Below are 24,972 nucleotides of genomic sequence, written 5' to 3'. Positions count from 1 at the left end.
AATATTTTCATCACTTTTATATGATTTATAATTTTGTAATTCTTAAAAGTCAAAATTATTATATCAATAAATATTGTTTGAATTGTGAGGTCACATTGTTAAAGATCAAGATATTATAGTATTTTATAATAATTATCAACTTAATTGAGAATCATTTGTAATAAGGTTTACAAATTAACAAGTTCAGATATTCGCGATCAAGAAGTACGTCTCCAATGAGGCCTCGTAAAAATAAACCCTTATCTATGTATATTAATATTAAAAAAACATATATATATATATATATATTATTTAGAAGCGATGATTTTGATACCGCTATACCAATTTTTTTATTGTGTCGATAATACTCTAAATTAATTTATTTTTATTTATTTGTTTATTTGTGTGTGGAATATAATAATGTATTGATTTATGTATTTTATTTTTATTTTTAATATATTTTTAAAGCATAAACTATTATTCATTATATCCGTATAGGGACGACGTGCAACGACAACTAGTAAAATAAAATAATCATTCACACATTTGGTATAATCAATACCTTTTTAATAATTTTAAAGGGGAGTCTTTTTTATTTTCTTTCTTCACTCTCCATCAACCCCATATTTATATTATTGTCAATTCTCATGCTCCCATATCGCAATTAATAAAAAGTAAATTCTTGTTTAATTATCGATATCAGGGTCTTTTTTATTTTTTTATTTATTTTTATCTTTGATGTGTGATTAATGAAAAACGTTAGGGAAATATCAAAAAAGCCCTTCATTAAGAGCATTTATGTCATTTAAGTGGGGATCCGCGCCTTTTCCATCGATTGGGTCGAATAGACCCGACTCGGATCCATCTGCCTTTGAAAACCCGGACAATTGTGGCCATCCGATCGCGGACGCTAGCCAGCAGGATGGGGCCACGTGGCTGGCAAACTCTGCCCTGCTGAGCCCTATATATAGATCTGAAACGCCGTCATTAAAGGTAACTGTTCTGCATTTATTGAGATTGATCTTTGAGATAGCACACTTTTCTCTCGATCATCCTAACTTGAGCGTCGGAGGGTCATTGTCGGGGACGTGCCCGACGAGCTCACACTTTGTGTTTTATTCTCAGGGAACCCAAAATCCGATCTCGGTGGAGTTAGCATCTGTGTCGAGTACGCATCTCGAGGTCGCTGAATTCGAACCGAATCAATCTTAAAGTATTATCTTTTTCTCTATATCATATTTTTAAAAAATTATGTTCATTTCCCTTTTATTTAAGTACAAATAAATACGTACAATCTAAACTCCAATTACAAAAGAATTAATTATTTATCTTTTCTAAATACACACATGTCGAATGTGTCGTGTACAACTGGTAAAACTTCTATTCATCTTAAATATATTTTTGTATATTGGCATAATTAATAACATAATAAATCATTTCATCCCAAAAAAGTTAATGTTTGAAGCAAGAGAATTCCAGAAGCAGCAGGCGACCAAATGAAGCAATAGTGCCTTAATTGCTCATAGAAACAGGACCACCTCATCGCTATGACCATAAAAGGATGCTGCATGCATACTGTTTTTTTTTTTTTTTGCCCCTTTTTTTCTGTTTTTGGCAATTTCTCAAATGGTCCCTTGTAATAACATTCAGCTAAAAAATTATATATAAATATATATAATATACTTCACAAGTGCTTTTACGACCCTTACCTACCCCATTGTCGTAGTGTTTGTCCGACTGGGAAAAAAAATAATTAGTCCTATTAAAATTAATTATATAATAAATATAATATATTTTATTACGTGATTACAGTTTGTGAAAAATTATCAATCACATGACATGTATAATCTTACTGTATGATTGTTGTACAAGTACAAAAATATTTCCTATATAAGGCTATAACATCTTTCTATTTTTTTTTTTAGGTTATGGTTTCAGTAATTATATTCAAGGGTAAATTACAACTACCAGCTCCCCTAAGATTTGGCCTACTTACGAATGTATTTTTATTCTTCGATAAATTATAAATACTCCCTGAAATAAAAAATAATTATGTAGCACTAGATGGTGAAGTGAACGTTACTACTCTATCCTTGCTGGAATTTTTTAAGAAATAAAAAGATATTTTAAAAAAAAATGAGAGCCGGTAAAATAAATAATCTATAAAAAAATATTAGTTCGTATAAATATTTTTTAAAATTATATATATAAGTTTTTGTGTGGGTTAATTCCTTCTAATCTTGATTGGATAATTATATATATTGTCATTTTTTCATTTACGGAGAAAACGTAAAAAATTATTGTTTTTTGATTGGGATCGAGGTTAGTAATGACCTGTAAAAATACATCAAATGGGATCCACTTGAGGTCTTCGAGTTAAATGATGAATTGGCCTGCAACACAACTCGTTAGATTTATTGAGATGACCCTCAATTAAAACCTTCCAATTCCTAAATTAGACTCTAATCAAGATTCACTGGGTCGTAAAACTTAACCTCAATTTAATTGATATATACCTTGTCAAATGAAGCAACTGATATTTATAACAGGTCAATTGTCAAAACTTGTATGGAGCCACGTCTCACTTTGAAATCCCATGGATGGTGAGGGCATTAATGGTTATTATTTTGGATTCCACGCAGATCCTCGTCATGTTGGTGATTTTATGATTATGGACAAGTAAAACAATCAAGTATGGGTTTTCTTTTAGAAAAAATTGCAACTTGCTTTCATTACTTACCTCATTTATAACTTTCGTCCTATTATTTTAAAATTCAGCATATTTAGTTTCATAAATCTAAAAAAATTACAATTTACATCCTATCATCCATTTGCGTGCACGTGCTCCTTCCGTTAATAATTTAGCAAAAATGATTAATGGATGTAACTTGCAATATTTTTATACTTGTGGTACTAAATCTATTGAGTTGTAAAATAATAGAACCAAAATTATAAATAAAAAATAAGTTATAAAACATAAATTGTAATTTTCTTCGATTTCTTTTACTATTAACACCCATTAAGCCGTATGTTGACTATTTCTATATGTAATTATTTATATGTAGACGAGTGTTTTAAGAGTATTGCGCTTTCTTAATATTACGTCACTCTCTCAATTTTTCATGAAGATGATTTTTTTTAAATATATATTTATTTTTTCTCCATCATAATTTAATTGAACTTTGGGGGCACGAGTCGCTTTTAAAATGGCATAAAAAGGTCTTACGGAATTTAAGTGGGGACGAAGATGCTGACCTTTTCTTTTTTTTTTTTTTTTAAATAATAATAAATCTCATCATAATTGAAAATTGAGAAATTCAAAATCAAATATTTATTTAGTAAAATAGTTTCGTTTACATTTCAGACGAATTTCACATTAATTGAACTTTAGGATTAAATTTTAAAATATTATTGTTAAAGTAATGACCGTTCATTGAAGATGCAATTGGATGTGGTGTGGATTGTGACTTGTCAACTTGAGGGGCTTTTATGTCTATTTCAGTGGGTGTTTGTCTTTCACCTTTTTTTAGTACTAAATAATATTTAATTAAACTAAAGGAAATTAGATCACACATAGGCTTCATTTAGATGGATGGATCTTAAAATTGTGTTTGCAATTGGATAAAATTACAAGTAATCACTAGTAAAATTTGAGAGTGTTTGAAAATAAAAATTAAAAGTAAAGAAAAAATATAAAAATGGGGTGTTGGAAAAATCGGTTTCATATTTATAATTTTATCAATAAGATGCAGAAATTGGTAGGAAACTGCGTATAGTTGTTGGATAGATTTGTTTAATTTAAGTAGTTCAGAAGTGGAAACTGTAAAATTGAAACACTATTTTCAGTAAAAAGTTGATAAGTGCTTATTTTCAGTATTTGCAAATACCTCATTGAATTTAAACGAGAAATTTGTACAAAGAATTTCATTTTATATTAAATGAATTTAAAATTCATCACAAAATTACGAAAAAGAAAAACTCAAAATAGTAATTAAAGAACTTCAAATCGTTTGAAACTTAAACCCTAACAAATGTACTAAATTTATTATAATGAATTCTAAATTCTTAGCTACAGATACACCAAACCAAACACGACCTTATTGATTTGTTTCTACTGAAAAAACCCATTTTGCCCTTCATTCTCGTGGATTATAAGACCTTTTTCAAATTAATGGACAAGATTGCCCTTGTTTTCCTCATTTATTTATATGAGGTCTCAAGTTGAATTTGCGCGACAAACACGCCCTTATTTTTAATAAATGTTGAGATTTAATGTTTCGAAACATCATACTCTTGTATTTATCCCAGACTTACACGCAAATAGATACAATTTTTTATCCCATTACAGTTATCTTCCTTGATATTTAACAAAATTACAAACACCTGATTGTTGTTTGAAAAGTAATTACTCTCTCAAAATGAAAATTAATTATGTAGATCTTAAATAGTGAGGTTTAATGGAATGGGTTGATCGTTGTTAGACGGACATTAAAATAAGAAAATTATTTATAATTTTTTAAATAATTATATCAAATATCAGAAAAAATGACGGTAACTTAACGTATTTTAAAAAGCAAAATATGTTGATAAGGAAAGGGCATAGGTGGGTTTGAATGAGTTGGAGTTAGGTGTAATTAAAGGTGGGAAAAATGAGTAATTGAGAGTGGTAAGGAGAGATGGAAAATAATGGGAATGAGTATATTTTGGTATTTTTGTCTAACCAAAAGGGGAAAGGGAGCAGCAGAGTTAGCTTTTGGTCATGTGATGTGAACTTCAAACTCAACTCTCTTTATAGCTATACTCACTACACCCTTCTGATAATTCTTCTTTCGGATTTCAAATTTTCTCCATTTTTAGGTATGTGTATGTGCTCCCAACTCAAATTTGAAATTTTAATTTAAAGCATGAGCCAACAGCTGGAGTAGCTCAGTTGGTTAGAGCGTGTGGCTGTTAACCACAAGGTCGAAGGTTCAAGCCCTTCCTCTAGCGATTTTTTCATATACAGTTTTACTAGTTTCAAAGTGTTTTGTTCACATGTCGTTCATTGGTTGATTTATTATTTATTATTGTGTTCTTTTATTTATGTTGGAAGGTTTTTGTTTTATTTTAATGACTGAATATATTATAATTATATCATAAATTTTGAAATCAACAACAATACATATTAATTATCACTGTCCGCTAAGATTCGTAATTAACCATAAACTATTATTATAGCATACCAATAATACCCACACATAAGTTGGACTAAATCAGCTCATGACCTCATAGTTATATAGAGCATCAACTTTGTCAAGTCAGTAAGTCCTCATAAATTTTCACGAGCTTTTCATAAAATTCAATTTATTACTACATTATTTAATATTTTAAATTAAAATTTTGATTTAGTATATCGATATTTCTAAATTTACAAAATATTAGAAGAAATAAAGAATCAAGAAACTATTATAAAAAGATACCAACATTTTCGAACTACTCACAACCTTTTGAACGTAAGGCTCCATTCTTATCACGAGACATATACTCTCTTAAGGTTTATAAATTTGAAAATAAAAAATACAAGTGTGTTAATTATAAAGACACGTATAACAAGTTTTTTTTTTTTGCTTGATTTTAAAATATTATATCAACTCAGTCAATACGTTAATATATTAAGAATAATTAATAATAAATTACAATAATTTACATAAAGTGAGACAAAATATTCACATATTCAATAAGGCTCGAACGCATAACTTTAAATTTAGGGTAAGTTACAACCTCTTAAGGTTTGGTATAATTACAAATACCTTCTCGTTGTTTGAAAAATTATAAATACCCCTCTTGATTATAATATCTGTCTGACAATGAGCCCATTCATAAAACTTTAATTTTAACTTCAATTACTAGATTAAGATGGGATCGGTGGGTAGAGGATTGGAGGGAGGTGAAGCAATTGGAAAAGATTAAAATAGAAAGCGTTATGATGAATTGGTGCGACATACCCCACCAATACACTAATCCTCTTTCACTTTCACTTTCACGTGCTCAATATTACATTGGTTCCTTTTGTCTCTCCATAAAATTTCTCTAATTCATTACCATTTCTGATTTCTGAAGCATATGTCTTTTATTTTTCATGTGCAAATTATTACACTGTCAGCCATGTGATGTGCCCCTTTCTAATTTACATTGTTTCTGTTTTTTCTTTCAAATCAAAGAAAAGACACAAACATATTAATTAAATAAATTAGATTAGGATATATTCTTTTTTGAGAATATAGTCATCATGATATGATTTTTTTATTAAAATATTATTTAATTTGATCATTATAATTTCATTAACACACTTATAAGTCAAGCCCAGTACTCGTTGATGACCCCAACTAAGGAGAGCTAATTGTTGTCGATTGTTTCTTTAGCTGAAACTCGTTGAGATATTGTTTAATTTAGTCAATATAGTTCAATTAATGTATTAGCGAGTCAAGTTCAATTCAGAACAGTCCAATTTGCTTTTTTAAGTAGTATGGTTTGGCAATCAAGACCTATAATATTCACATATATAATGGATTTTGCTTTTGTACAAACTAGTCATTTGTACACGCAATTCCCACGAGCATATAAAAGAAATATGTTATGTGATGTAAGATGAAGAGAAAAAAAAAATTGTGAAAAGAAACAACCTTGGAGATGAGAAAGAAAGAAGTCCGTAAGGGGAAAAAACATGAGGTTAAGTGAGAGAAAAACAGAAATTGTGATTATTCGTTTATTAAAAGTATTGAAGTTTATAAAGAAGAAATATGGGGTAGTGGGTTGAGAGGAAAAAAAATTATAATTAGATATGATTTTTTCTTATAATAATACATATGGATATTACAAAAAAATGAATTATTTCCTATGTCATAAATCAATAGACCTTAAAGATTATAATAAATTAATACTATCTATGATAGTCAATAAAAACGATACGAAACATAGTGTTTTTGCTATAATTTTTTTTGTTGTAGCTATTCTTTTTGCATTGTTTGCAGACACATCGATTATTAATTGTTCTGTAGCTGTGGTTAATTAGTATTATCATAATTTTTATTTTTAATTATAATAAAAAAAATATTTTTCTAGTGAAAGTTCAAACTCATGATTTTCAAGTAGAGAACAATAGAGTACTCATCAATCAAACTCCATTTCGGTGGTGGGAGAAAAGATTATGGGAGAACGTGGACCTGATAGTTCCAATTAAATTTTTTAATATAAAAAATGATATAATAATTTGATATATATATATATTAAATAAAATTTAAATACGATAATAGTATTATTTATATAAAAAATAAAAAAACTGGAAATTGCGATGGTCCCCAATGCCCATTAAAATGGTTGTAGTGGATTGATTAGTGATGAGGCAATTTTCGTGACAAGCAATTTGCAGGATTCAAATTTCAAGATGATCATCTTTGGGCGTGGACATATTTATTGCACGAGGAGGGTGAATTGGTCTTTTTCCCATCTGAACGATAGTTACTTGTGAGGGTAATGATGACATTTCCTACAAAATTAGTGACCACAAATAGGAGAAAATAGCCAGTGACTTGATGGCGACATTTTAAGAAGAATTGATCACCGTTGGATCTCTTACTTTTATTTAATGAATCAATCACCCAAGAAATAAATAAATAAATAATTATATAATCACTTCCTGAGAAAAAGCCCAACTCCCTCTTTTGTTGTTTTGGGTTTTTATTTTGGGCCTATGCTAATGCTGATGCAAACTGGGCTGGGCTTTGTCAGACTCTTATACCCCCAACAATTTAAATAATGCCCCAATGAAGTCTATTATGATTGTTTGTGAATTATTGGTATCGAAAAAATTATACTTCTTTTAGTGATAATAATTATCATCATAATTTATTTTACATTTAATTATATACTGCGAAAATCCAAATCTCATCTCAACCAAACCCATTTGCAACTGAGCGTTTGGTTTTTATTTTCAAATTTTACATTATTTTAGCAATTTATTTGACCTTTTCGTGGAATTAAACAACTTTTATTCCATTTTTCAATTAATGTCTAATAAATCGTCATAATTCATAGATTGCAGATCTGATTATCTATTATTTTAATAAAGTAATTTTACGTCTAAATAATTTTGTAATTACTATTACTGCGTTTTAGCCATTATTTTCAAGGTCCCTTTTTTTAATAAAAAAAATTCAGTTCATGTTTAATTCAGTTCAGAATAATTAATTCGAATTCTTTTTCTTTCTTTTTTTTTTAATTTATTGCATGTCAGAGAAACATTAGTAATCAAAGTGGTTAGGTGTAGAAACCATTGACTTCTCAAATTGATCCTTTTTGTTTTTTCGTACTGTTTGCATAATTATTGACACTCCATTGCTTTACATTGTTTGAGCTCTTATGTCAGCCTCGATACGTCACATAATTGGTCACTTTTATTGAATTTATACACTAAATACACGAGTATTGCACTTGTCATATTATTGGTTCAGATTTGGCCGATAGGAATCCGAGCTAGAATTTCTAGCATGTCAAGCTTGTTACACTTTTTCGTTAATTAATTCAAATTTGACCACACCGGATGTATTAGAACTTCTTTTGGTTCAGTATTACACTAAGAAGAGGATAACCAACACTTCATTAAAATATGAAGAAGTAAATTACTAGGAAAGTAGTTGTAATGAGACCAATAGACTGAACTAGTTATAATACATACCTAGAAAGTCATGAAGGTGTGTATTATTAGTTCTTACAATGGCTTTGCTAGCTTCCTGTTGGTTGCTGGTGGAATCTTTCATCATCCCACATGGATTTCTCAAGTGGTTTTACCTCAGTTTCTATATCAATCCAATTTTGCTCTTGTTTTCCCAGATTTTTCTTTGGTTCTTGAAGTTTCATCACTGGCTTTTGTTCATTTTATACCACCTTTTTCCCTTCAGAATCCTTAACAGAGTAGCCATAATTTTGTTGTCTTTGACTAGACCAACTCCAGCTGATGTCTTCTACGATGCCATGGACCAAGAAATCCCAGTACAAGAATGTGAAATTGTGCTTGTTTCTTTAAGCACCTGGAATTCGACATGTTCATGGTATCAGGTTAGTGAAACTAGACTTCAACCGGGAGCTATCGAGATGGGAAACGACTTCCAAGTTTGTCGGGATTTTGACACGTACGGGGCCTCAGAAGAGACGGACCACAGTAGGTGTACTAAAAGTTCATGGTTGGATGAGTACTTGTCGTCGGATCACTACATTAGTAGCCTACTCTCCAACTATGGTCTCGTTACATCGTCTACTGAGATACTGCTTGATCGTGACAATAGTACTGTTTCATCTCGCTGCAGTTTCAAGGATCAATCTGATGATTTTGACCTCCACGGTTCTGACAAAGATTCGATGAATAGTTGTCATCGAGACATAAGCATCAATCAAGAGTACTTCATGGATTCACTTGATCAAGATTCCGATGTTGTTAGGCCTTCTCAAGATTCGGCAGATTTGTTTGCTCAACAACAGTTGATGATCAGCAGAAGTGTAATACAACACCCCACAGATCCATTACACAAGAAGTACACAGAAAGACTCAGATTCTTTAATGTTCTCTACCAAGAAAGACTACATGGACTGAGTGAGTAAGCTAGCCATGATCATGCAACTACTAGCTATAATCAAGACAAAATCTTGAAACAAATATATTCTTATACAATGATCTTGTCTGATTTGCTCGTTGTACACATGTCGCACAGATGCAATCCTGAACGAGCAAACAACGAGCCTGCGACAAGACCTGTCGATGCAATACATCTCATGGAGCAGAATGGCAAGAAAGAGGGTTTTGAGGAGTTTAGAATGTGATTTCGAGTTGATTAATGTGGCTCAATCTTGCCTAACCTGGGATGCTCTTTATCATCAACATCAAAAGGTTGAGGCTCTTACGTTATTCTCTGACAAAAACAGATTATTTCATCATAGTATTTTAGGACAATTTCAAGATCTACAAATCCTGCTGGAGAGGTTTGTGGAGGTGCACAACTCTGAAAGGCAAAGGTATTCCAATTACACACATCAAAGACTTCATTTCCAGAGTCTACTCCGAGTTCCTGATGTCACAGGTATGATTGAATTTAGCCTAATCCACAAATATTAAACATAAAAATCAATATATAATTTAAAAGCGGATCAAATAATTAACCTCAGTAAAGTGAAGGATAAATATTATAATAAATTGTTGGTTAAAAAATGACGTAAATTATTTGAAATAAATAAAACTTTACATAGTTATAAATATATTTTTTTTATATTAGTACAAATATTATACGGTGAAAAAAAAATTAAAACTTCCATTCCATTTATTTTACTGATCAAATAGCATATAAATAATAGATACTGCTTCATAGACTTAATTATACACCAGTTGGTAATTAAAAATTCAGTGCTTATATATATGTCCCCTTAATTTTCTTGACTTGGCAACCGGTCCACAACTGAAATATGGCACGCGAAAGGATTTAATTTATTTAATAAATATGTATCTCTAATTTATTCGTGTTCATATTCAACAATCACGCATGCTGACTAAGATTTTATTATTACGTAATTATTTTGTACACATGACGTGATGTATATATTAAATTAAAAAATTAAATATTACATGAATATTCAAAGACTGATCGATGGAAGTATAATTATATAATCAAGATGATGGATCTTCGAAATATTTAAGAATTAATTATATTTAAATTCTTTTTTAAAAATATAAAATTATATTGTCCAAAAAAATGGAAATCACACTTGTAACCCCTTCGAATACTTTTTGATTATAACTGTACCCATTTGCAAAGATTTGGATAGAAAATATATATTAACATCAACAAAAAATTTACTAATCTTTCAAATTTACATGTTCAATATTCCTTATAATTTATTAATAAAGATACTGTAGTAATTTTTTTATTCTTGTAAAGAGTAAGTATAATATACATAAATTCAAAGGGTGTAGTTTAATAAATAAAATATTAATTTCAAATTATTGTCATAGGATAAGAAGTAGCCATTGATGATTAAAAAAATTAGCAATGTTATTAATAATACATATAGAATGTTGAATTATGCGTAAATTAGAAATATATATAGGGTGAATAACAATTTACCTTCTTGTGATATTGGAAAGAGCAAATTACACCTTTATGAAAAATAAATAGCAATTTATCCCTTTATTTTAAAAAAATAAAGCAATATTGCTATTTTATTTTTCACAATGGGGCTGTTTGTCTATTTTTCATAACACAGATAGGTAAATTGCAATTTACCCTATATATATTGTTGAGGTCGATATTTTCGGTCAAAAAAACTCTGGCAGAAGGTGTATAGTTGTAAACGAAAAATTCTCGAACAAGTACAAGTATAACTTGAATTTTTTTTTTGGCAAAATGTGTAATTTCACTTTTCGTTGGGGATCTAATTAGTATAATAAACTGTAATTTAAATGACTATTTTTAGGATCGATGGAGGAAGGAGGGAATAATTACAGCACGGGAGGAGAATTCATGAGGGCAACTGAAGTATTGAAGGCCATTGAGAAATGCATACAAGCATTCTGGTCATATATCAAAACAGACAACACCAAATCAGTGTGGAAATATCGGGGAATTTGGCGGAGTCCTCCCCCCGTCCAAGACTCTCAGGACCTGCAGCTCCTGTACACCGTAACCAAAGCACTGCACAAGGTACTTCAATGCAAAAATTGTATTTTACGTTCCACAAGTTATCCTCTTAATTTGCGATGATGATCCCATTGTTGTTTAACTCACCTCGTTGCACGTTATAACTCTACAAAAATTGGATGGATTTTTTCTTACCATTTGTATGTTTTTTGTTCATATTTTTGTGGAAAGAAAGGGGTAATGGTGAAAGATGTGCAAGGCAAGAAAAGGTGTTGGCTAAGGAGAAAAGTGAAAGCAGTGGAGTCAGAAGCTGAGCAGAGAAATGTTATGTTTGCGATGATTGAGTTGAAGTTGGTTGGGATGCTGCTCAGTATGTCTCTCATTTCTAGTCCTCAACTGAAGTGGTGTCAGCACAAACTCAACAACTTAGTATTTGGACAAGGAAAAGTTTCGAGGGGTACTATGATCCAATGTTTGTTTCCCTCTTCTTGATTCTGTTTGTAAATGGACACCTGACTTCATATTGCATCTTCTTTTCAATTAATATATACACGCTACGTATAAAAATTACGGTATTTATTTTATTTAAAAAAAATATTTGATGCATATATGACATAAATATTTGTCAAAATAGAAGATGCATTAGTATTTTCCTCCTAACTCAATTTTTTCACCAGGTCAATTTAAGGTTATATCTATACTATAAGATTACAAGTTGATATTTTGTTTTTTTTTTTTTCTTTTTGGCTGTTTCTTTCTGCTTGAAATTAACACGTGTTGTGTACGCTGAGGCTACACGTCTTTTCTCTTTCCCATGAAATGACCCAATGTCCAGAACCCTCCCTCTCTACAAATTCTTTCCCGGATTTGGACAAAAGCAAAGAAAGAGGGTCGTTGTTGTAATGAAATCAAATCCCTTCCCAAAACATTAAACAAGTCGACCGCCACCTTCCAGAATCTTCCACCGCCCACCCCCTCCCTCCCTCCCTCATATATAAAATCCCTCCTCCCTCTTTCATCCCTTCACTTCTATTCATTAAATACTAAGTTCGGAAAGCGTTTTTTATTTTGGGAGAAGGTAAAGATCAAGGAGAAGAAATTGATGGCTTCATCAGGAAGCGAATTGGCGCCGCCATCACTGGAGGAGCTGAGCACTAGAGGCGCCACCGCCTTCCTCCTCCCATGGATCATCGGCCCCCCCCTTCCTCCTCCCATGGATCATCGGCATTGGCGGCCGCCACCAACTCCACCGCCCGCGACGTCGTGGTGTTCGTGCACCAACCCACCCGATCGATTACGCTGATGGAAGGCTCCCTCGAAATGGAATCCCTCCTCCGCGAAGTGGCATCCAAGGAAGGCCCCTTACCCGCCTCCAAAGCTTCAATCGAGTCTCTGCCGCGGGTCCAAGTATCGGACCCGGGTTTGGAGTGCCCCATTTGCTTAGCGGAGTACGGGGAGGTAGAAGTCAAAGAAATGCCGTGCCGACATAGGTTTCATCCGGGTTGTATCGAGAAGTGGTTGGGGATCCACGGGTCGTGCCCGGTGTGCCGGTACAGTATGCCGGCGGATGAGAAGAAGGAAAAGGAAAGTGATGAGAGAGACGGAGGGGGGTGGAGAATTCATGTGTTCTTTGCCCGGGGAAGAAGGGCTCCGGGTACGGGTGTGGAGTCGGGTTCGGGAAGTGGATTCGATGACCCGGCCAGTGATGATGGCAATGATGAGTTGGCAGCTTAGGAAATGCAGATAGATGATAGTTAAATGAAAATTTTCCCTTTTCTTCTATTTTTTCCCTCCTTAAGAAAAAGTACGTGTGTAAATGTTAGTGAATAGTGATTGGTTTGTTAATTTTTATTTTATTTATTTTTTTTTAGTGAATAGTGATTGGTTTCTTTTTCCTAAATTCAAATTTGATTTATTGGTATTTGATTCTTATGTAAAATTTCAAATAAAATTGTATTATAAATATTCTTTTAAAAAAATAGTAAGGCTTAGTTTATCCACAAGATTGTGTAATTAATAATAAGGATATTGCACTTTCCTCCTTTTTAAAGTTTGGTGTAAACACATATAGATTTTATATTTTATCTATCTCTACAAATAGTAGAAGTAACTCCAAATAATTTCTCATTAGCTCATTTTTTCTCCTATTATATAAGCAATTCGAATTGAAAACAAATCGTCATACTAGTTGGCTACCCTACATTAGAGGTGACAGGCGAGTCGAGTCGGCTTGCGAAGCTCGATTTGAGCTCGCGAAGCTTCTAACCAGTGTCGCAAATTGCTCATACCTAATAAGATGGGTTTGAGATCGATTGGTAATTGACTTTAGATCAAGTGGGAGATTATTAAGATAGATGACCAAAAAGCCAATTAGATTAACCTAAATGTACTCTATTCTAACAATTAATCAACAATGTGTAATATTATTTTAAGTGAATAAAATGAGTGTTCGCTTATTTGACATTTATTTTGTTGTGCTCATTCTGTATGTTTGCATCTGCTTGAACATCACAACGAAATCCACAGACCAATTGGCAATCATGCAGTTGGGTCTCGCATTGGATGGCGGTTATTAAACCAATTGCCAAAAGGTTGGATTTGAAACTAACCAAGTCGAGGACTTCGAGATTAGTCATCGAGAGTCCTATAGAGACTTGCACCAAGAATCGCATCCAATTATGAATACCGTGTTTCATCGGTGGCAGACGTTGAACGTTTATGCGATCTTAGTGTGTTGATAAACTAGGTGCTGAATCAACTAAACTGACTTGCGGGATAGTCATATGGAAGCCTTATGCCTTGGTCAATATGACTCGAATCACCGGCTCTGATTGTATGCGAGTAGTTCTCAAACTTGAAGAATCGCGGTAGTCACATGTATACGATGATTGTATTTTGGATGTGTGCGAGAGGTGATTGTGTCGTAGACATAATCATCATAAGTCTCGTCCAGTGCAGTCGAAGTATGTAGCAAGGACAGTGAGTTCCAAGAAAAGGATCCGTCTCCTATCAGTATTTGATAGAGGTATCTCCTATGCACTTGGAGACACGCTCAACACGCTCATGTCTTATGAACCTATGGGCACAGTGGTTGAACAAGTAGGAAAAGAAGTTCCTATGTCGATCAATTAAGCGTAGCATGGTCTCAAGTATTAAAGCGTAGATGCCTAGTTTAGGATGGATACCGATACCAAATTCTATGTCCTAAACTAAGATCGAGAGACGGTAGATAGAAGGACCGTACCGGTATGGACTCGAGAGCCCTAAATTTTCATACGGACATTTACCTAGTCTCTAGCGCCATGTACTGTTAGTAGACGGCCACCAAGGTGACAGATTTTCTTGATTAAAAGTTAATCAAGAATTATTAATTAAGTTAGATTTGATTAATAATAGTGTTGGACACTAGCCTATATCTAATTGAAAGGTGAACCTAAAGGAGTCACACACAAATCACCAAGAAAGAACAAGAAATTAATTTGGAATTAATTTTGCAAGTAATTAGATTACTTGCAAATAAAAGATCCATTAGATGGAATACCCAAGGATAAATTAATGGGATTAATTTATGTTGGGTTGTCCTTATTCTTTAATAAGTTGGACCTTATTAATTAATAAAGGCAATGTGTACTTATATAATTAATTGGATTAAATACATATTGGACTCAATTGAATGGATATTTATTGAAAGTCTTAGGGCATTGTATTTTTAGTCATAAAATCGGCCAACACACCAATTGAGCATTGAAAAATTCTATGGAAGGAAATTATAGCAAATTGCGATTTTGGAAAGTGCAATTTTATCATCTTCTTGATTTAGAATTAAGAAGGGTTACCTTGTAGATGGATAAATATACCAAGACATATTTATGTACATCCATACAAGGCATATGTGTGTATATATATTATTGAAAATAATATTATTACACAATAACACAACACAAAAATAATTCCTTTCCCTAGTCTCTCTCTCTCAGTTGCCTCTCTCTCCAACTTCTTGGAGTTCTTTTCTCTTGTTTTCTTCTAGCAAAGAAAGCATTGGGATTCTAGTACCGGTGAGGTGTGGATGAATTAGAGGGTTTCTGTGTTGGAACCTCGCGTGAACATTTAAAGTAGGCGGATCCCGACAAAGGTAAATTTTTGTTCCTTTGATCCTTTTTGGTTTCTTTATGCAATTTTATCTCAGCCTCTTTTATGTTATTATTTATTGTTAATTCTACATCGAACACCTGGGAACTCCAAGGGTACACCCCTTGGATTCGTTTATTTCATGCTTTAATTTTAATTATTATATACATTTTATGCTACCACATCTGCTTGCGTGTTCTCGGCCCGTATCTCACGATCCTTCAAATAGTCTTCTGGCTCATGAACAAGATAGATAAGCGCCCACCAATAGGCGGATAAAATCCATCAACAAGGAAGATAGGCCCACAGGCTTACCTGTTATTTTACTGAACTGGCAAGCCCAAGAAATAAGCTCATTTCAGTCGGACACGTCACCATACAACTAGAAGGACACATGATATAGCTTGCCTACACATTCGTTCACGTCACCTTAAAATATCTTCAGGTGGTTCCAAGTAAATCGGTCACAAACGAATTGAAAAATCTACAAATAACTAATTCTCGAAATTATAGATAAATTTGGCAGGATTTAGTCCAGCTCACGTATCTCAGCCAGTTCTTATCCAAATCACCCATGATTTGTTGCGTATGACATCCAACTCAAATAGCTTCCTAATGGCATGCGGAACTGAGTATTTGACTCCGTATCCAACACTGTACAAGCCTATTTGACTCCGTATCCAACACTGTACAAGCCTATAAATAGAGCCCTATGTAGATTTTAGGTAAATCAAACATCATCACACTTATTCTCAAACTATCACTTTCTTACACTACTCTCTCGGTTCTTAGGTTATTTTAAGCTTATAATTTGCATTCCACACAAATATATATACCTTATCACCATTTTATACTATTATTCTCACTTCATTCAAATTATTCCTACTATTTCTTCTTTAGTTCATACTAACTTAAGTATTGGAGTGTGCTAATCTCTGTTTTACATAACTAGTCCTCTGATAATTTTAAGATTTTTATGAAGATCTTTCGACCCTTGTGGTGTGGTCAAATCTCTTATACGCATAAATAACTATTATAAAAAATATTGTTAAGATAAATTTTAAGCAATAATTTTGAAATAATTATAAAAATATATTAAATAATAATAAAACATGCGTAACGTTGTTCATGATTATAATACATCTATTATAAGAATAATGTATTATTAATTGGTTTGAATGCCGACTTTATCCCGTGATGTGAACTCGCACTCTGAACTTTTGAAAATAAATTAAGTGCGATTTTCTAATCCTTTTGCCCTGTGATGAAAAGTCGCACTTATATTTTTAACGTCCAAGTCTAAGATTTTATTTTCTAAAATATCAAATTTCATTTTAAAAGGGTTAAATACATTTTTTACACGTATGCCACCTTCATCAATCACCTCCTCTCTGTGTGACAATCTTTTAAATTAAATAAAAATTAATAAAAATATCCTTGATTATTAATAATATTATATATTTATTTGATACCAGTAGTAAAATATATCGATTAATTTGATTTTAAATTTTATCCATTACGATGTCAATAAATTACTATTGGACTAATAGATAGATCTATAAACTTGTGTTTGTGCGTTATACATATCAAATATAATTTTAATAACAAAAACAAATTATAAGTGATTGTCGAGCCTATCATTTTGGGCCAAAATGCCAAAATGAAGTCATTTGAGAGTAGATAAAGTAATTATTTTTTTCAAATAGTAACTCTATTTAATCCCTTAACCTAACTCCAGTTCCAAGTTTCCAACACATTAGGCTTTTCAATTGATGGGCATTACTTAGATACATACCATTTTAATAGCTAGTAATCAGACTCGTACCTAATATTTTTACATTCGATCTAGACTCAAACATATACCTATTGAAATAATTTTTTGGGGGATGGATAGAGTTTATACACTGAAATACTCGTGAGTATAAATATGGATATGAATAAATTTTTAATACGTGTAAATATGTATTTTTTTACATTAATTTAAAATTATTGAATTTATAAACTTGTGCGAAATCAATACGACTATTAATCCATACAAATTTAAAATAATTATTTTTGTACTTAATTAATTTATACTAATCTAGTATTAATTTATAAACTTCATAATTTCATAATTTTTTAAGGCGTAGGCATCAAAGTGAATATATTAAGAACAACACGATAATCGCTCGATTCATGGTTCACATAAAATAGTACATCGCGAAACATTTATTAATATTAGTCCTCTATGTCACAGACATAACTTTTGACACTCCATACTTGCTACAATCTTAAACTTTTCACTTCTACAGTCCTAATGACTTGAGCACTTAAAGCATCAGACAGTTATAATGCGTGTGGGATTGTTGTACACTTGTCTTTTTTCAAAAGTAGGATATGTAGACCGATGATACTTTGTGTATCCAACTGTTACTAAACTGATAGAATTTCCAGACAAGATTAAGATGCATGGTATAAACATCAACATCCAATGATCGGTGACAGTTTGCTTGAGCAATGTGCAGTGAACCACACTAGAAGAACTAAATTTCAGCATTTTCAAGCATTTCAAAGGAAGATGGACATACGACTCTCAAACCTCGACATCAGTACTTGGACCCCAGTTCATGCACAGATGAACAACACGATACTTACACAAATAGAGTGTATCGTGTGGTTATGAACGCTCGAGCAAACTCAAAAACTTTAGCAGAAAGTTTGTTTCACCGTTTGAGGAAGATGAAGAAAGAAAATGTTCTCCGAGTATGAAAATGAAACATCATCACTTGGCTGCTCAGGATCCTATAGCAACGCGAACAAGTGCAGAACAAACAACTTTATGGGTGAGAGTCAAACCTCGTGAAACAAGTTCTGGGCTATTGTCAACTAAATCAACATTTTCTGAACGAGCTTTCAGATTCGAAACTACAAATATGCAGGCTGAAACTTGCTAGGATATTAATGAGGTACGATATTTATCCACTGGCTAAGACGTCATAGAAATGGAAAGGAAGAGAAGATGTAACACAAAAGAGGAGACCCCAAAAAGAAAGAATACCATTTTTCGTCTGCAAGAAATTGGTAAGCTGATGGAAGTGATGTATCTCTGTGTTAGAGGTCTAACAGTTCCGGTGAGCCTATAATTTGTAAAGTATGATTCAAGAAAGCTAGCTGGATGAGTATTAGTCAGGAAGAATCGTCCAAGCATTTTTCTACAGGGGTTTATGAAGTGGGCCGTTGTCCAGTCCTCATGAAACGAAGCAACTGTAGCAGTCAAATGGCCAAAAGAATAACTAAATATAATATAGCATACTAAAAATTACCCTGGTTTAGATCTTGATGGGTGAATATCAGAAATACAATCCATGCAAGCTTAAAATGCATATAGAAGAAGTCCGCAAATGAATCCACACCACTAGATTTTTCAATGAAGTAAAATGTTTTCACTCTGAATATAAGAATCTTAGATTAATGTGATACAACAAAGCTTAAAAATCAGATATCAACATCCAGATCATGGTTTCAATGAAACTGAACGTGTGATAGAAAACAAAGCAAAATGGATCATCTTTTGAATTTAAAATTATCCAGATGGAAAGCAAAGGAGGACCACAAACAGATCAAGCACTTTTTCAGGAGTTAAAGAGCATGAAATTGATTTTAAAATAATGAAAAGCTAATGAGAAAAGGAACACCATATTCTTCAAATAACCAGTGTATGTATGTCGTTCGGATAACTTATTCCAATGAGCTTATTCGAATCTACAATGAACCTTAACATGGAAAGGGATCTGCTCATCACTATGGCTAATTCAGTATATCATATAAGCTTATAGAGAGAAGAAAAAGCAAGATCATATAGGCTACTACTTCTTAACCTTTCGGGATTTTCTTGGCCCCGGAACCTCCAATCTGCCAACAGAGCAACCACACCTTGCACGGAACACCAGAACAGCCCTGCCATTAGGTGGCGCCATCTTCTTCAGCTCTGCCTCGAGTTCCCTATGGTGATCACGAGGCAATTCAAAAAGCCCCTTCTTCAATGCACTCTTGGCTTGGAAATTCGAGTTCTTGACACAATCCTCTGTCTCCAATTGTATATCGAATTCAGCAGCCTTACCGAGCCCACGGCAGCCCGTTTTCCCACATCTCCTGTCTGTACATACAATGATCGCCACTAGGGCCATTACTGCAAAAAAAATGCTAAGTCCTAAGCATCCAAACACCATCGGGGCACGAACAATTTCCTCAATCACCACGTCTACAACTTCTCCAGTAAGTTCAATAGCCTTATGAGCTAAAATCTTGGCGTAAGGATATAGCAAGAACCCACAGGCACCAATCACAGCAATCAAGATTATCACATCGATGATAGCAGAACGAGACTGATCACAAGCCGGAACGTTCAAGTGATTGGGGGAAGTGGAAGCCCTTCTATTCTTGAACTGATTGATTTGCCTTAGCTTCAAACAAGGGTCACCAGAATTCACAGATTTGGCCATCTCTATGTGCTGGTCAACCGGAATAGAGCATTGGAAACAGAACATTTGGACAGGAATTGCACCAAGAAACCAAAGATTGAATCTTTAACAACAACCCATCAATCCAAATCAAATTTAAAATCAGACCCACAATTCTACAACAAATTCCCAGATCAACCAACTTCAAGAATCAGAAAAAAAGGATTTGATTTTGAGTGCACCTTAAGATCAGCAACTGTCGGCGGCCACTAGAAAAATCCCACTTTTCTTCACACACAACTCAAACAAAGTCACCACAATTAACAACCAAAATCTAAACAAAAGAGGCATGAAAATGGAGGAACAACGCCATGAACAAAAGGATGTCTTGGCCGGCTCATGAAAGGGGATGTTTGAGAAGCAGAGAGAGTTATGAAGTCATATTAGTAGTCATTGCACAAGTCCGCTTTAATATCGCTGTGATTTATCAGTAACTTATCATTTCCAGAGATGTATGGTTCTTAGTAATACGGGAGAGGGTCATACACATTACACTCTGAACAGAAACTCTCCGTTCCGTTGGTGTTGGGCGGTTCTTGTATGGGCCACATGGGCTCGGACACTGATCCCATAGTAGAATGATTTCTGAATCATTTATGGTGAGTTTTGACATTACATGTGTTTTGGGCCTACATTTGGTCAACTTTCTTAAGATTATCTTTTGGTGAAAAAGGAAATAGAATTACTTTACCTTTTGTGATGATGGTTCTCAAAAAATGACACCTTTGAGCAAGAATCATTTGCTTGTGACATAAAAAGTTTAAATTGTTATGAAGAAAAGTAATACAAACAATGAAATTAAAATTTCCTACTTAAAAAAAAAAGGACAATCTTATCTCCTTTTATGAGGTTATGTTTCAGTATTCACGTTCAGCCATAAATATATTAAATAATTGAACAATCAACAGCTAATAACAATACAGGTTAAATATATTTTTCTTTATATAACGTAGGTCCTATATACTTTTAGTCTCATTATTTGTAATATATCGAAAATAGCCCATAATTTTAAAAAGTCTCGTTAGAGTCCTTATGTCAACTTCCATTGTCTTTATACACATAGCTTGTACATAACTTTTTTCAATTAATTTTTCTAACGGAAGTTGACAGAACCACTAAAAAAAACTGTTGGTAAGTTATGAAAATATTTTCAAAAAATACATAAACAACAAGACTGAAAATATATTAAATCTAAATTATGATTTGAAAGATATAATTTTTTTTAACAATACTTGTGACGTGGCTATATATAATTTTAAATTAGGCTTACGAACACAACAAAACTTATAAAAACTATAAAGAGGAAAGATATTTGTGGAATCCCAATTTGTCCCACTACTATAGTTATTAATTTTCCCCATTGAGAAAAAAGTCACAAACTTGAAATATCTCAACTTTATTTATTATTGCACATTCATTTTTCATTGAATTTAGTCCCTTAAAAAGAGTTTGGATGTTAGCTGATTGTCAAAGTAAAGACAAGTGCTAGTCACCCTTCCCATTGAAAAATATTCAACAGTGTGACTTTGCTGAGGAGAAGTGGTTGGGAGAAATTGACTCCAAATCTTGGCGTTTATTCATTTTTTTCCCAAGAGTTTGAGTGAATTCCAAGAAAATCAAATACATACTTAGATAGGGAATTTGTGGTCCTTTATTTATTGAGTGTCTATGTCTTTGATCATGCCAATCCACCTACATTCCATATGTGTATAATTTAAAATTTTAATATTAATCGTTGTAGCACGCTGTTTATACGCGTATAGAATATATAATCTTTCACATTTCAAAATATAAAAAAATAAAAAAAAATTATTAATTATGTAAAATTTGAAAGTTAAATAAGTTATTTTATCATGAAGGGTATTTTTTATTTCATAAAAAATTGATTCTCGACGGTGTGTTTAACCGCCGTTTATAAATGTGGAAGAACTTTCCTTTTTATATTAGTATATATATTTAATTCATTTAAATATGTGAAGGAGAATAAAAATAAAATAAAGAATGGAACAAAATGAATAACTTTTTTAAGTATTTTTGTTATTTTTAAAATTAAGTTAATAAAATTTTATTGGCAAAAAAAATAAAGAGATGGCTATTTTTTTTTTTCTGAAAATGTAAGAAAAAAAGGTATGTTTAAGGGTGTTTTAGTGTATATACATTTTGATAATGATGGGTGGTTAATTACTCTAACTCCTCAATATATAATAAATAATAGCAGTCGAGGCACACTCAATACATATAGATTTAGAAAATGACAAGCAATATACATGTATTTGATTGTCATAATGTGTTGCTATAAAAAAAAAAGATTATTAAGTAAAATATTTATTATTATAATAGGTAAAGAAATAATGATATATAGATATTTAAAGCAAAAAAATTAATTTTTTAGAAATTAGATGCTGGTAATCATTATCTTTTAATTAAAATTATATTTAGGCCTATGGAACATATTTGAAGAAAGAAGAATAAAAATGCTTTTGTATATTTACTAAATGGATGCAATAATAGTTTATTTAAACCTATCACTCGAATAAAACATATGGTCTTTCCTTGAAGTATTACTCAAATTGTAAAAGAGTAAAAAATATTTTATTACTTGAGTTTTGGTGTTATTTATCAAATTGATATATAAGTCTTTATAAATAATTTAATTGATACTCGAGTTTTTTCATAAATATCAAATTGATACATGAGTTTTTACAAATGCTTAAACTGATACTTGAATTTCTCCATAATTATCGAATAGATACATATATCTATTTTAAAATATTTTGTAAAAACAAATATATCCTTTAATTTAAACATAGCTTCTCTCCTTTTTTGTTATTTGAATCAAAATTAGTCCTAATTATTTATTTATTTATCATGGTACATTCTATGACTGAATAAATAACATCATTTAATTATAATAATAGAAATATTGTAAATAGTATTATATAAAATATTTGGATTAAATGCAATTTTGGTCCTCTAACTATAACCAAATTCCGTTTTAGTCCTTTAACTTGTTAGGGTTTGGATTTGGTCCTCTATGTATTTTAATTACTCAATTTGGGGACTTTTTTCGCCGGAAAAGTATCCAGTTTGCCGATCAATCCATTTTCGCCCTAGTTTCACCGCCACCTTCTTTCTAAAAATCTGCCACTGTCACTCAAATTGCCGAGAGCCACATATACCGTTCGACTCCCAAGCTCAAGACGAACAAAATCCCTCAATCAATTTTAGGTTTCGATCACCATAAAAACTGGGCTTTCACCTTCACCGCCGCAGCCTCTTCGCGTCAATTCGCCGCGGTCTGTACGAACGGCAGTCGCGGACCACCACAGTTCGACTCGCCTCTTCCTTACGAGTATAATAAGACAAGTTCCAGCATTTTCATCAACATGGTACGGAGATCCAAGGATTTGAAGTTCATGGCCACCGTCCAAACGATTCTTAATCGCGAACTACCACCCCTCTTTTTCCACCATCTTCTTTCTAAAAATTTGCCACCGTCACTCAAAATTGCCGAGAGCCACATATACCGTTCGACTCCCAAGCTCAAAACGAACAAAACCCCTCAATCAATTTAAGGTTTTGATCACCACAAACACTGGGGTTTCACCTTCACCGTTGTAGCCTCTTCACATTGACTCGTCGTGGTCCGTACGAATGGCGGTCGCGGACCATCACAATTCGACTTGCCTCTTCCTTGCGAGTCTAATGAGATAAGTCCCAACCATTTTCATCAACGTGGTGCGGAATTCAAGGATTTGAACTTTACAGTCACCTTCCGCGCGGATTGGATATTTTTCCTGCTTAAAAAGTCTCAAAATTGAGCAATTAAAATACCTAGAGGACCAAACCCAAACCCTACCAAGTTAAAGGATTAAAATGGAATTTGGCTATAATTAGAGGACCAAAATTACATTTAATCCTAAATATTTTATCCTTTACCGACACAAAAAATTAAAAATACACTTGATGGGAGCCGCTAATAAATAAAAGTCTACAAGTTTAAAACTAAAAAATATAAAATAAATGTTAATTTTAATTACTTTAAAGTTACAATATCTAGAAAAAAATAGTAGAATAATATAATTTTATTGTTATAAAAAATGCACAATAATAAATAATTAGATTGAGAAGTGTAAAAATTCATAATTTAAAACAATAAATAAAAATAAAGTCATCTTAATAAGGTGGATAGTTATTAAAAAAATTTAACGGTGTTAACTTATAACAACAAATTACATTTATAGACATTACACATCAGCTTCAAAAAATGAGTCAACATAATATGTTATGACATACATCGCAATTACAAAAAAATATCTAAATCACTCAAATAATATTGTGATGGACGGCATGAGAAGCAAGAATTTTTTAGAACTGCTACCACTATACATTGTAACTTTTTTCCAAATAATAATAATAAGGGTGAATAGCAATTTACACCCCGTGATATTAAAAATGAGCACATTACCCCTCTATATTTTTTAAAATGAATCAATTTATCGTCTTATACAAGGAGGTAAATTGCTTCATTTAAAAATCATAGGGGGGTAAATTGGTGTATTTTAAAAAGTACAATAAGGTAAACCGCTATTTGTTTTTTCATAAGAGAGCAATTTGCTCATTTGTAATATCATAATGGGGTTGCTTGCAATTTTTCAACAATAATAATAATAATTCTACAATTTTCTAAATTTATTTGGGTATTT

General features: G+C 32.3%; 3 protein-coding genes and 1 non-coding gene across 4 annotated transcripts; 3 read left to right on the top strand and 1 right to left on the bottom strand.

The window, feature by feature from the left end:
* On the top strand, window positions 4,895–4,968 carry TRNAN-GUU. Its single transcript has one exon. It is a non-coding gene; the product is annotated as a tRNA-Asn (tRNA).
* Window positions 8,731–12,183, top strand: LOC105167737. Its single transcript, XM_011087558.2, has 4 exons — window positions 8,731–9,604; window positions 9,723–10,088; window positions 11,476–11,702; window positions 11,871–12,183. The coding sequence occupies exons 1-4, from the start codon at window positions 8,731–8,733 to the stop codon at window positions 12,129–12,131; spliced, it is 1,728 nt and encodes a 575-aa protein (XP_011085860.1). The 3' UTR covers window positions 12,132–12,183.
* LOC105167654 (E3 ubiquitin-protein ligase RING1-like) lies at window positions 12,619–13,516 on the top strand. Its single transcript, XM_011087452.2, has 2 exons — window positions 12,619–12,835; window positions 12,868–13,516. The coding sequence occupies exons 1-2, from the start codon at window positions 12,742–12,744 to the stop codon at window positions 13,371–13,373; spliced, it is 600 nt and encodes a 199-aa protein (XP_011085754.1). The 5' UTR covers window positions 12,619–12,741; the 3' UTR covers window positions 13,374–13,516.
* On the bottom strand, window positions 19,424–20,827 carry LOC105167653 (uncharacterized protein At5g19025-like). Its single transcript, XM_011087451.2, has 2 exons — window positions 20,449–20,827; window positions 19,424–20,330 (listed from the first exon to the last, which is right to left on the bottom strand). Exon 2 carries the CDS (start codon window positions 20,291–20,293, stop codon window positions 19,613–19,615), a length of 681 nt encoding a protein of 226 aa, XP_011085753.1. The 5' UTR covers window positions 20,294–20,330; window positions 20,449–20,827; the 3' UTR covers window positions 19,424–19,612.

Source organism: Sesamum indicum, linkage group LG8 (genome assembly GCF_000512975.1).
Source record: "Sesamum indicum cultivar Zhongzhi No. 13 linkage group LG8, S_indicum_v1.0, whole genome shotgun sequence".
Lineage (NCBI taxonomy): Eukaryota > Viridiplantae > Streptophyta > Magnoliopsida > Lamiales > Pedaliaceae > Sesamum > Sesamum indicum.
Note: the sequence above shows the minus strand (reverse complement) of the source record. Positions and strands in the feature narration are given on the sequence as shown.